Source organism: Pinus tabuliformis, chromosome 8 (genome assembly GCF_031772625.1).
Source record: "Pinus tabuliformis cultivar Carrire ecotype Pingquan chromosome 8, CPIR1, whole genome shotgun sequence".
NCBI lineage: Eukaryota > Viridiplantae > Streptophyta > Pinopsida > Pinales > Pinaceae > Pinus > Pinus tabuliformis.
The window spans coordinates 1,709,918,980-1,709,931,873 of NC_142294.1; the positions used below are offsets into that span (position 1 = coordinate 1,709,918,980).

The 12,894-nt window shown below is 36.1% G+C and overlaps 1 protein-coding gene across 5 annotated transcripts; it reads right to left on the reverse strand.

The window, feature by feature from the left end:
- Positions 1-1,328: 1,328 nt before the first annotated feature.
- On the reverse strand, positions 1,329-8,971 carry LOC149242848 (nucleobase-ascorbate transporter 1-like). 5 transcript variants are annotated; one of them, XM_089374374.1, is made up of 15 exons: positions 8,947-8,971; positions 7,188-7,720; positions 4,998-5,095; positions 4,725-4,901; positions 4,488-4,588; positions 4,318-4,393; positions 4,018-4,077; positions 3,730-3,914; positions 3,361-3,457; positions 3,098-3,184; positions 2,920-2,978; positions 2,719-2,810; positions 2,529-2,606; positions 2,272-2,432; positions 1,329-2,164 (listed from the first exon to the last, which is right to left on the reverse strand). In XM_089374374.1, exons 2-15 carry the CDS (start codon positions 7,276-7,278, stop codon positions 1,952-1,954), a joined length of 1,575 nt encoding a protein of 524 aa, XP_089230500.1. In that variant the 5' UTR covers positions 7,279-7,720; positions 8,947-8,971; the 3' UTR covers positions 1,329-1,951. The 5 variants fall into 5 exon arrangements, with proteins under 5 accessions (XP_089230500.1, XP_089230498.1, XP_089230499.1 ...); XM_089374372.1 differs by lacking the exon at positions 8,947-8,971 and adding an exon at positions 8,495-8,784; XM_089374373.1 differs by lacking the exon at positions 8,947-8,971 and adding an exon at positions 8,225-8,478.
- Between the last annotated feature and the right edge of the window lie 3,923 nt (positions 8,972-12,894).

Below are 12,894 nucleotides of genomic sequence, written 5' to 3' on the forward strand. Positions count from 1 at the left end.
AAATTTGTTCCAGATGTCTGCAGTGAACAATCTTGGTAAATGATTGCAGTCAATATAACATCAAAAGAATCAAATATTGGAGACAAGAAACCGTGTTTCTACAGAGGCATAACATTGTATCTGTGTAAAAGCTTTCACCAATTTTAATATTTGTAACTTAATTTCTTCACTTTGGGAGTTTAGGGCTATGTTGGGTACGAGATGTAATGCGTCAAAACAAGCAGTGTAATGTTGCGGAAGCTGTCACCAACTGTAAATTTTTTAACGTTAGCCCTTCGTTGGAAGTTTGGGAAAACATTAGCTGTTTTTTTTTTTCCAATTAACCCAGAACGGATAGCTACACAATGTTTCTGCAGGGCTGTGTTGGAGACCAGATAAGCTTACACATTCTTTCTGCGTCACTGTAACGGAAACAAGACGCATTGTATCTGTAAGGGTATAACAAGCATTGTAACGCTGCAAAAGTTCTCTAATAGCAATTTCCTTAACTTCAGCTCTACATTGGAGCGGTTCAGGGAAACATTAGCCGCTCCAGTAAAGCCAGAAATGATCATGTCAAATAAATTTTATAGCTAATATAAAAAGTGAAACCTACACGTTGTTCCTGCTGCAGTGTGTTGGAAACAGGATGCATTGTGACATTGCGAAAGTTTTCACGAAATGCAATTTATTTAACTTCATCCCTGCTATGGAAGTTAAGGCTTGCATTAGTTGTGCTTTGCCATTAAAGGCAGAAAGTTTTAACTTGTTTAAATCATTTGGACATTCCTACAATATAGAGCAAAAGAAAATCTAAAGAGCTACAGGAAAAAATTCGCTATGTTCTTGCTGCTTATTAATAAAGGCAAAAATGATAATGTCAAAACTATTTGCTTAATTGAAATTGCGTCCAATGCAGAATAAAATCAAACGGAAGACCAAAAGTGAAATTCTGTGAGTAGATTATCCAGTACCTTAAGAAAAGAGAAATAGTGTCAGAATTCAAACAAAATTAGCTTGGCAGATTCTTCACCATTTGCGATTTAATTAACATAACCTGCGTGAAACTGACAGTTTGATAATACTTTATAATAAGCAGCATTAGGATATAGGGCTCAATACATTTCTTGAGTTAAAATTCTCAATTAGGCAGGATAACACTCCCTTTTTAACATTTTGGTTCAATGTGAAAACCAAAACTCATGGTACACCATACTTGGAAATCAATGTTGGGCAACCATCAACCATCCTTCAAGGCCATGAGACAGCTAATTTTTGCCTACATAAATTCACAAACAATTTTCGGCATATACAAAGATTTCAATATACCAAGTGCTATCAAATGCAAATTCATGATTACAATTCGGATATTTATTTGCAGATTGGAGAGCTACAACCGCGCTCTGCAGGCTTTACAGTTTCTAAAACTAGAGCTTAGTTTTTCCAGCAAAGACTATTTACAACAAAAAGTTACCTCAAAGAATAACACCAACTATGAAAGAATAATTTATAGAATGAGAGATTTGTTCTCAACAGCCTGATTTCTTATTACATTAATGATTGTCAAACACACAACGAATATTTTGTTGTGTGCTTGCAAACAAAAGGGAAAGTGATAAGAGACAAAAGCAATTAAGGAAGATGCCATCTCACTTTCATAGTGCTGCAAGAAGAATGATGACCAAAAAATGGCAGTTACACTACAGACCAAACTAGAGAATAGATGTTTGTGACAAAGGGTGATTTTCCGTTGCAATTGCCGCTCTACCCCTCACATCATCTGGCTTTGTATTCCTTCAAAAAAAAAAAAAACTGCAAGGTTGATGACTCAATCATTGGGAGATGCATGCCTGATACCATCTCCTTAGGATTGAGTATCCCAATTCATGAACCAATTGGAAATATCATAATGATACATTCAGTTGACAATTTGCTGGTGGGCATTATCCAATCTTACAACAGATCCTCAAAATCATGTTGGGGGGAAAAACTTATTGAGATTGAATGGTAGAGTGTAGAACTCCTCATTCCGACTGTCCCCTCTGAATGTTCTAAATTTTACCCACCATGGCATCCCTCTATCCTTCTTGGAATTCTCAACTTCTAGAGTGTTATCTAGAAATAATGCAATAATTAGTGCAACCGTCGGCGGTGACGAGAATATGGTGTTTAGGAAGTCATTAAACTGCAACAGATGACAAATTAAATTAGGCACAAAACCTTGTATCAAGTTATTACATCCTACATTGAAAATCAAAACAATGCATGCTTCAGAATTCCTTTTGAACTTACCCATCCTGCATTTGTATGGACAGGGCCCACTCTGGAAGTAGCATAAAACTCATTGAAGTATTGTGGGATAGACAGGCCCAGAAATAAGGAAACTCCCAAGATGAACAGGTTTCTCATTGAGTTCATGTTAGTGAATTGGATGAATGAAACACCAACAGCCCCTGGGAAAAATGGCAGTAAATAGAAACACTCGGAAACCCACAGGCCTAAAATTCCAAATATGTTTTATTTCATTCAGATTGATTGAAATCACTTACCAACCAGCGCGAAGAGCACACAGTATAATGCAGCAAATATGGGAAATGGTATTGATGCAAAAAGAGCTCCAAATTTCCCTAAATGTAAGTAAATACAGGAATACATTAATATCAAAGACTCTGAAAAGATTCTAAACATTTCTCTCAAACGACTAAGTATATATATCACAAGAAAAGAGAAGTCTCCAACCTAATATTGAAAAGAAGATCATAAAGCCAGCTGATATTTGCACAACACGCCTGCTGCCAACTCTAGTAATACCAAGAAGCCCAACATTCTCTCTGAAATAACAACATCGCCTGAATTAAAAGTTGAAACAGAATTTCTAAAAATGCAGTACTCTTAATAGTAATATTTTCATAAAAACTGCAATGAGCAGAGAATACTCACACTGAAACAGTGGAGCCGGTTCCTGTCCCAAAAAGGCCATCTAATAGTATGCCAATACCCTGGAGCATAACAACGCTAGTAAGTCCCATCCAGTTTTCCAAATAAACACATCTACGTGAATTATGTCAATTCAAATAAAATGAAATTCAATCTAATCCAATCAGCCCAGCCAGTTCACCTGCCATCCAATACCCCGGCTAAGAACATATGCAGGAGGAGGTGTGGCACTCGCAAGTCGTGAAGCTGCCTTATATGCTCCAGTTGACTGCAGTTCATTGTTAAATTTTCATGATAAGTTATTGTCAAATTACAACTGCATTTACTGGAAGAACCATGTCTGCCTCATAATATTTAAAGATCTAACAACTTCAAATGCCAAATCCCATAACACCGATCACTTATTTGAAAACACAAGGTAAAAATGTGGCAGCAGTATATAACCTCAATAAGAGAAACAAGAACTGCAGACATCATTCCAAACGTATGGCCAGCATCAAAAGTCGGGGCACCCCATTGCAGAGGATAGGGTAACTTTATCCTGCATAGAAAATTTTGAAACATGATCTTATTACATGGAAAACTTCATCCGATATATCTGTATGTAAACAATGATCCAAATTATTGCGTTCAATGTTTATAGAATCTTCCGGATATACCACATCCATTTTTAAATGATGATTCAAATCATTGCATTCAATTATATTCAACAAATTAATCAAATCATAGCTATCAATGAATCAACTATTCTTTTAGCAATCAGTAACTTGCAGGCACTCCTTTTTCATTTACATTGGTCATAAAACCACATACCAAGGAGCAGATGATATAAGGTGAGCTCTATCAGTGCGGCAGTTGATTTTTGTCCTCTCGGGCACATGCTTGTAAGCTCCACTTGCAGTAAGCAGATGAGCATAAGCCCACACAAGAGTAATGCAAATAAGCACCGGAAAGCGCTCAAAAACAGGTAGATCTCGTGCCTGGATATGCTTCAAATACTGCATCACACGGGAGGATCAAAACCAGTCAAGCAATGACCATAAATCGTAATGCATCCAAAGCTGCTTAATTAAGTAATTTACTGAAAAACATCATTAATACCTGTGCAAATCCAACAAATATAATGAGCATTGGCAAACCAATTTCCACGCATTTACCAACCTGAAATGTTAAAAACCATGCTTTAGAATTACAACTCTTACATGAATATTTGTACGTGACTGTGCCTGTGTCTATCTGTGTATCAACCAAGCAAGGCCTGGACTACAAACAGGAAAGTAACAAAACCCGACCATAGCACCAAAATATTTACATTATTGCTAAATGCATTGAGCAGAAATACCATCTGGACAGTTGCTACTAATTAACTTCATTGAGAACAGGAAAGATGGTGTTCCTTACCCCAGGAAAACCACGCTCAAATAATCCAAATCCAACCAAAGCTATAACTGGCGTCATACCAAGTGGACTGAAAAACCTGATGCAGATCCCCAGGAGTGTCAAAATTAGAAACCATGGCATATATGAAAAGACCTATGATGTATACTAAAGCTGATAGTGCAGTGACATACCGAGAAACAATACCCCAAAGTTGGCTGTAACCAAGGATGATCTGCAAGCTTGACGAAGCAATCAATGCTCCTTGGATAGCTCGCATGGTATGAACAAATCTCTGCAATGACAAACCTGAAATGTTATGGCCCTGGTGGTGTTCAGCTTATTAATCATCATGAGAACGTACTTTCTTTTGTTCACAATCAATATCATCTGTACTGTATCAGTATTGACTGATAACCACACATGCCTACCTCATGGTCATCGGGAATACTCCGAAGGGATGAATCATTTATAATAGATGTTATTGGTATAATAAATGCAAATGAACCACCAACAACTGTTGGCAAACGTGTTCCAAATAATGACTGCAGAAGCGTATTGAGCCCAGCAACAAATAACAATGTCTGTATTACTCGCACCTTGTCATGCTGTTTCAGATGAATAATCAATTGAGGCTACAGTCCACCCAAATTTCACAAAACTAAAGAAATTTAAAATCAAAGATCTTATGAGGAGGCACTTACATCATTTCCTCCCATCGCTGGAACAAGAAAAGTTGGAACCATGACTGTAGTTCCCAACATCAAAATGTAGTGTTGAAAACCCAAAATAATTGTCTCCGCTGCACCAAGTTAATTACAATTACTCTCAGATAATTGAAGCATTTTGTGTCAGGATACACAGCCAGAAATATTACAGGACAACGTTCTCACTAAATTCAAACATAGAACACAGGTTATCTACATGCAAGTGCTTACATAGAAATTGCATGCTTGGAAAACCCTAAAGCAGCTGTAGGGTCATGTATGCAAAGAGTGGCATAAAGCAACGATTCAAAAAAAGAGGGATAGTTTTGACAGCTTGATACAGAATGGAGCTTGCAGGCATGCTGACTTTAAGACTCAGGTTTTACAAGACTTGAATTTTTCATACAGCAACTCTAGGCATTTGAAGTTTAAATGATTTCATTAAACAAGTTCGATAAAGGGAAGAGGTTTCAAGCATAGAACACAAATTGCATGCAGGGAAAACCCTAAAGTAGCTGGAGGATCATGTATGGAAATAACTTTCTAAACTAAAGATCGAAAAAGGGGATATTCCTGACAGCTCTATACAGGGTGGAGCTGTCAACTCTAGGCATTTGAAGTTTAAATGATGCCTATAAACAAGTTCGATAAAGAGAAGAGATTTCAACAATGTGCCTAGGCCTAATCAAAGACAAACACAACAGACCAATTATTCAGACTCGTACCAGTCCTCCTAGCTAACCTAGCTGAACATGCCAGGATTCGATCAAACCCAGGACATCTTTTTTGACAGGACACCTTTTAAAGTTCAATATTGAACTGTGGTTTCTTATGATTTATCTCTGACAATGGGTATACCATAACCAAGAAACTTATGACAACGTAATCCCCCTCACATACCAACTACATCATCTCCTCAGGTAACCAGTGGTTAGCGTGTAATTCTACTCAGCTAACAGAAAAGTAAAATGATTGATCAGACATTTTGCAAAAGAGAACTGTGGATTCTACAAGAAGCCTATTGAATGACGGATGGAATTTGCCCGGCAAAATTGCCGGTGTCAAATATCGTTATCAATTCCTTCTACCCATCAACATTCTTTCATGAAACTGTCAAAACAGGCACTCGAGTTATCAAAACTGTCAAATTTGACGGGCTGTTTGGTTTTGAAATTCAAACCCTATTAACAGGTGAAGCAAAGATGCCTATTTAGACCACTTTGCTAATTACATAAAGGGAAGAAATTTCAACAATGTACCTAGACATAATCAAAGACGAACACAACATACCAATTATTCAGACTTGTATCAAGTCCTCCTAGCCAACCTAGCTGAACATGCTAGGATTTCATCGAAACATCTTTCCTAACAGGACACCTTTTAAAGTTCGGTATTGAACTGTGTATTTTTATCTCTGCCAATCGGTATACCATAACCAAGAAACTTATGACAACATAATCCCCCTCGCACACCACCACAGCCCATCCCTGGTATTCACTTCAACAACTGTAATGGCTCGGTCTGAGATCAATACACTATAACAATGAGATTTGTAGACACGCTGATCACAAGAACCAACTTCCTCACATAACTACATCATCTCCTCAGGTACCCGGTGGTTCTACTTATCCTACTCAGCGAACATATCACTCAGAGAAAGTGAAATGAGTGATCAGACATTTTGCAAAAGAGAACTCTAGATTCTACAAGAAGCCTATTGAATGACGGATACTTGGCAGCCAAGGATGGAAATTGTGGGGCAAAATTGCCCATGTCAAATATAGTTAACAATTCCTTATACCCGTCAGCATTCTTCGCTGACACTGTCAAAACAGGCATTCGGGTTATCAAAACTGTCAAATTTGATGGGCTCTTTGGTTTTGAAATTCCAACCCTGTTAACAGGTGAAGGAAATAACGGTTTTTTGATGCCCATTTAGACCACTTGGTTAATCAGACCAAAAAATAACATAAATAAGTACTCGTGGGCATGCTCATTTGAAGAAACCACATTAAAGAATAAATATTTTATCAATTGAATCAAGAAATTTCCATACAAGGAATCTCAGGGGCAATCATAAGACCATTTTCAACACTAAGAGACAGTAAATCTCATGTCTAGTATAGCTACTAACCTTTAGCATACATGAATACTGAAAACTACAAAAGAAAGAGAAAAGAAACTTACGCCAAGGGGGGTTAGAGTCTATGCAGTATTCCAGGCCTGGCAGTTGTTCCATTGGTGGATGAGTGATGTCCTCGGGCTTGGGTGCGGCCATTTCGCTTCCTTGATGTTTCCTCGCCTTCTTCAAAGCAAACTAAGGGCAAAACGACCTCAATTCGAAGAAGCCCAACACTGTCCAAGGTATATAATCAACCAAAATTCCAGAGACCCAAGTCCAAAAGCTTCCAAGTACCAACTTCAGATCCAGGAATACAATGTATGCCTTATCCAGTCTTCAAAAGAAGCCACACCCAGATCAAAAACCGATATGAAGCTTAGAGATCTAGATCAAAAAGCGGCCTAAAAGGGCCTAAACTAGACACACCCAAATCAACAAATGCTGCAAAAATGCAACTTCTTCAGCTTTTTCTTCAACCCAATTGATAGACCGCCCAAGCCGAGAAAAGAGATGCTGAACTACGAAAACCCAGCTTCTCAAAAGCCGCCAAAACTGCCTCCAACTTCTGTCTGTTAAATGCAAACCCAAAAAGCCAAACCTGCACCAAAATTAGTGGAAGATAAGATGAACGCTGTCCCAGATAATATATAGAAGATTATAAGAGCAGACAAGCAAGGAAATTGCAGAGGAAGCATACCCAATCTCCTACAGCAAGAAATGCAATAATAAGTCGAGAAAAGGGGAAAAACCGGTGTCGTGGTTGTGAAATATATAGGAAATGATCTGAAGAAGTGATGATGAATGAATAAAAAGACAGTACTTCGAAAGTGATTTGACTCAATGTAGGAGGAGTATGGATGAATGAAGTATGAACTAACGGAAGAAGGGGACTTTTGGATTGATGAAGCGAATGGAGAGGGAACGGGGTATTTTAGATAGGCAGCAAAACAGAATCTTGAGATGGAAATATAATAATAAAAAAAGGGTACACACTCAGTGGAAAATGCAAAGAAATTGCCAGGCGTTCTTTACCAAGGGAATATATAGGAAGGAAATACTAAGCAAAATATGAAGGTTGTGGGGATAAGGGAGAAAAAAGAACCAAAATGACGAGGAGGCAGGCAGAAGGACAGTAGGGCGGTGGAGTAGCTGTCAATCCGAGATACTCTTGAGCCGCAATTCCATTTCATTAACACAAACAGAAACAGTTGCCTGTTTTTCTCACACAAGACATAAAATTTCATACAAACAAAAAACACAGCAAAATAATGATGTCGCCCGCTCCTCCTCCCTCCTCCTGAGAGGCCCAAGAAGAATTTTGGAATCAAACAAAATGCAAAGCTGGAAGAGAATCTCCTACCATCCACATTACCTTTCTTTGCATTCCGCATGTAAAAATCAGATGATATGCCCGCCCATCAACAACCCCATCATTGTATTCTTCCGTTAATTAACTCCCATAATCTCAAACCTAATTCTCTTTGCAATCTCACTAATCCCAATGACAGTAACATGTTAGTTATAACTACACAGTGCTTGATTCTCCTCCCTATTCGCCCAAACCCAACTGGAATCTCATCAAATCTCACAGTTAAATTCTCTGATTCATCTCATATCCCCACAAATTCAAAACGCCACTCCATTAACAATCAAACTTCTCTAATTCAACCCAGAAATCTGATATTGTCACATCTAACACACCTAAAACAAATTTATTCTTTCTGTTCTTAATCAGCAAATCCCGTAACAGTCATCTGAGTCAAAAATAAAAAATAAAGAAAAAGAAAAATAAATAAAAATAAAACTAAATCTTGAATTCAGAACCTTCATTATTATTCTCCTACAATCACGTTCTGTCCTGTCTTCATTGACTATACAGCACCCAATACATCATCCTCTAGTGAATTATTTCAACGGGAATGTGGTATATCAATAAAGTATAAACCACTCCAGGTATTGATTCACAACCGTTGCATTGTATAAGCACTCCATTTCTTCTCAGGATGGTTCCAACGGTAAAGTTGTATACTCATTAGGTATACAACATCCAATATAATCTTATTTTATTTTATTAAAATGGTATTTTGGTCAATATAATCACAATTAATGCACTTTCCATTCCATATGAAGTCTCTGGAAACCGAAGAAAAAACCCTGCGAAATTCGGAAATTCGCTTTTACAAGGAGCAAAATAATTATTTTATAATTATAATAATATTTTAGTATAATTTTTTAATAATATTTCAGTGCATTTTTTCAAGATGTTGAATTTATTTATGTATTAAAAAAGTATTTTAAATAATAACAAAAAAATTTAAACAACAAAAAAAAATCTGAAATTATATTACAAGATTAAAAAATCTGAAATTGTATTACAAGATTTTAGTGAATTCCCGTGAAAGAATTTATTTCGTATATGAGTTGTGAATTCCCGTGAAAGAGTTTATTTCGTATATGAGTTGTATTGCAAGATTTTAGTGAATTCCCGTGAAAGAGTTTATTTCGTATGAGTTGTATTGCAAGATTTTAGTGAATTCCGGTGAAAGAGTTTATTTTGTATATGAGTTAAACTAAGTATTTTTTAATAGTATAGTTTAATTAATATATTGAATAGTTTTTTCTTGTGGTCACTTTCAATTCCACATTAAATCTCCTCAAATAGAAAAAAAACCCCGGGAAATTCGCTTTGACACGAAACAAAATAATTATTTTATAGTTATAATAATATTTTAGTGTATTTTTTTAATAATATTTCATTGTATTTTTTTAGGGCGTGAATTTATTTATGTATTAAAAATGTATTTTAAATAACAACAAAAATCTTGAAATTGTATTGCAAGATTTTAGTGAAATTCCCGTGAAAGAAGTTATTTCGTATATGACTTAAATTAAGTCTTGAAATTGTATTGCAAGATTTTAGTGAAATTCCCATGAAAGAAGTTATTCCGTATATGACTTAAATTAAGTCTTTTTTATAATATAGGTTAATTAATATATAAAATAATTTTTTTGGGTGTGCACTTTCAATTCCACATGAAATCTGCGGAAACAGAAGAAAAAACCCTCGGAAATTAGCTTTGACATGAAATAAAATAATTATTTTATAATTATAATAATATTTTTAGTGTAATTTTTTAATAATATTTCTATTTATTTTTTAGGGTGTTGAATTCCCGTGAAAGAAGTTATTTCGTATATGACTTAAACTAAGTCTTTTTTTTATAGTATAGTTTAATTAATATATGAAATAATTCTTTTGGGTGTGCACTTTCAATTTCACAAGAAATCTTCCGAAACAAGAAAAGGGAAAGAAAAAGAAAAAAACTCTAAGAAATTAACTTTGACACGAAATAAAATAATTATTTTATAATTATAATAATACTTTAGTGTAATTTTTTAATAATATTTCAGTGTATATTTTCAGGGTGCTGAATTTATTTATGTATTAAAAATGTATTTTAAACAACAACAAAAATCTTTAAACAATAAAAAAAATCTTGAAATTATATTGCAAGATTTTAGTGAATTCTCGTGAAAGAGGTCGTATATGAGTTAAACTAAGTCTTTTTTATAGTATAGTTTAATTAATATATGAAATAGTTTTTTTGTGTGCACTTTCAATTCCACATGAAATCTCCTGAAACAGAGGAAAAAACCCTCAGAAATTTGCTTTGACACGAAAACCCCTAGGGCATCGAAAAGCCTAAAAGTTATTCCCGTGAAAGAGGTCGTATATGACTTAAACTAAGTCTTTTTTATAGTATAGTTTAATTAATATATAAAATAGTTTTTTTGGTGTGCACTTTCAATTCCACATGAAATCACCTGAAACATAAGAAAAAACCCTTAGAAATTCGCTTTGACACGAAACCCCCTAGGGCATCCAAAAGCATAAAAGCTAACACCTATAACTCAGATTTCCCAAAAAATTTGGCTGGTTTTCGTCAAAAATTTACGAAAATTTCCACTATTTTCCAAGCAAAATTGTGACCTTGTCAGTTATAACTCAAATCTCCCAAAAAAATTCACTGATTTTTATCAAAATTTCACCAAAATTTTACGAAAATTTCCACTATTTTTCAAGCCAAATTATAATCTTGTCATCTATAACTCAAATCTCCCAAAAAAAACTTCACTGATTTTTATCAAAATTTCACCAAAATTTCTACTATTTTCCAAACAAACTTGTGACCTTATTAATTTTTTAAAATCTATCCATAATTTTAAACAAAATCAACCCAAAAAAAAATCGAAAAGACTACGCTTTTTTTTATACCTGTTGTATACACAGCGGTGTATATCTACTGAAACACGTTCCAAAATAACGAAAACATGTCTTAACAATTAATGTTAAGACCCCACTACGTCATAGCATTTAATGTTCTCACTAAACAAGAACCATTAATACGCTCTCGCTATCGCACTATTTTCAAATATTCCGCTGGCCGAAAAGACGATAAAGCTGCAGCGCCTGGAATACCGGCACCGTCTCCTGGAGCCCACCTCCGATCGCCCGTGGATCCCCCGCAGCGAAAAGAAAAGGTAAAACGCAGGCTTTTTATCCTGTTTTGTTCTTTACGCCTTTATGTTTTATCCCCGTTTATACGTTTTACGGAGTGATAGTTTTTACCCCCACGGTCAGACTGGGTGCTGGACACGTGGGTCCGTGGTACAAGAGCCCGACAGGGCGGGCCCACCGGCCTAGGCATATGCTTCACCCGGATCACTCCGGCCCCGAGTTAAGCGATCCACTTAACCTTACCCCAAGGTCAAGGACTAACTCGGCTTGCTTTTCCGTGTATCTAACGGTCAAATTGGGGTGCAATAGTGCAACATTAAAATTGAAGGAGAAACGTAACGGTAACGGTAATGTGATTCGTTTCTCTTTATTGAAAGTGGGGGTCTCCAACTCTCCCCTCTTTTGTTGGGCCGAAATGAAATCTGTCACCTGACGAAACAGAACTGTCAAGCCTGCAGTTGTTGTAAAAGTGGGCAGTCATTGTCCTCATTTAAAGCCACCGGCTTAGACGGTCGGTACAATTCATTTTATATCTTAGACCACTAAAAGACAAGGTGAGGTGATTTGGATCGGAGATTGCCACTGCCCTTGTACTATCAAAATCAGAGGAGTGTTGGTGTGGAATGAAATCTACATAATGGGTGGTAGATACGCTGTTTTATTTTAATAAATTCAACATGTGACAACTACTTACAAATTATGTAGTCAAAATCCTCTAGATGGAGTGGATAGGGCCCACCTGGGACAAGGGGTTTGTAATGTCAGTGTCTTATCTAACTTCGCTATATTTAAAATAAGATTATGGTTATTATTATTATTTTATTAACAATATTATGAAAAGAAAATAGTATGAGGATAATGGGATGTATATATGGGGATAAAACTGCTTTCAACATGTCACTTGTCTACCCCTCTACATGTTAACATGATGCTTTCATTTCTTCAAGGGGATATATGGTTTAGGGATGAGGGTCGACCATGAAAAGAAATAATGGGGAGGGGTGTGAATCCCCTCTACATGTTAACATGATGCTTTCATTTCTTCAAGGGGATATGGTTTAGGGGTGAGGGTCGACCATGAAAAGAAATAATCGGGAGGGGTGTGAATCTTTCTTCGACAATTGTTAATTGCTGCGACCAGGGGATGTTTCTTGAAATTTAATTGGTGAATACCTAGAATGATTGGTTGACATTTTAAATACTTTAAGGTTTTAAGGTTATCCTGTTATGGGGAGTATGATAAATGGATGAGG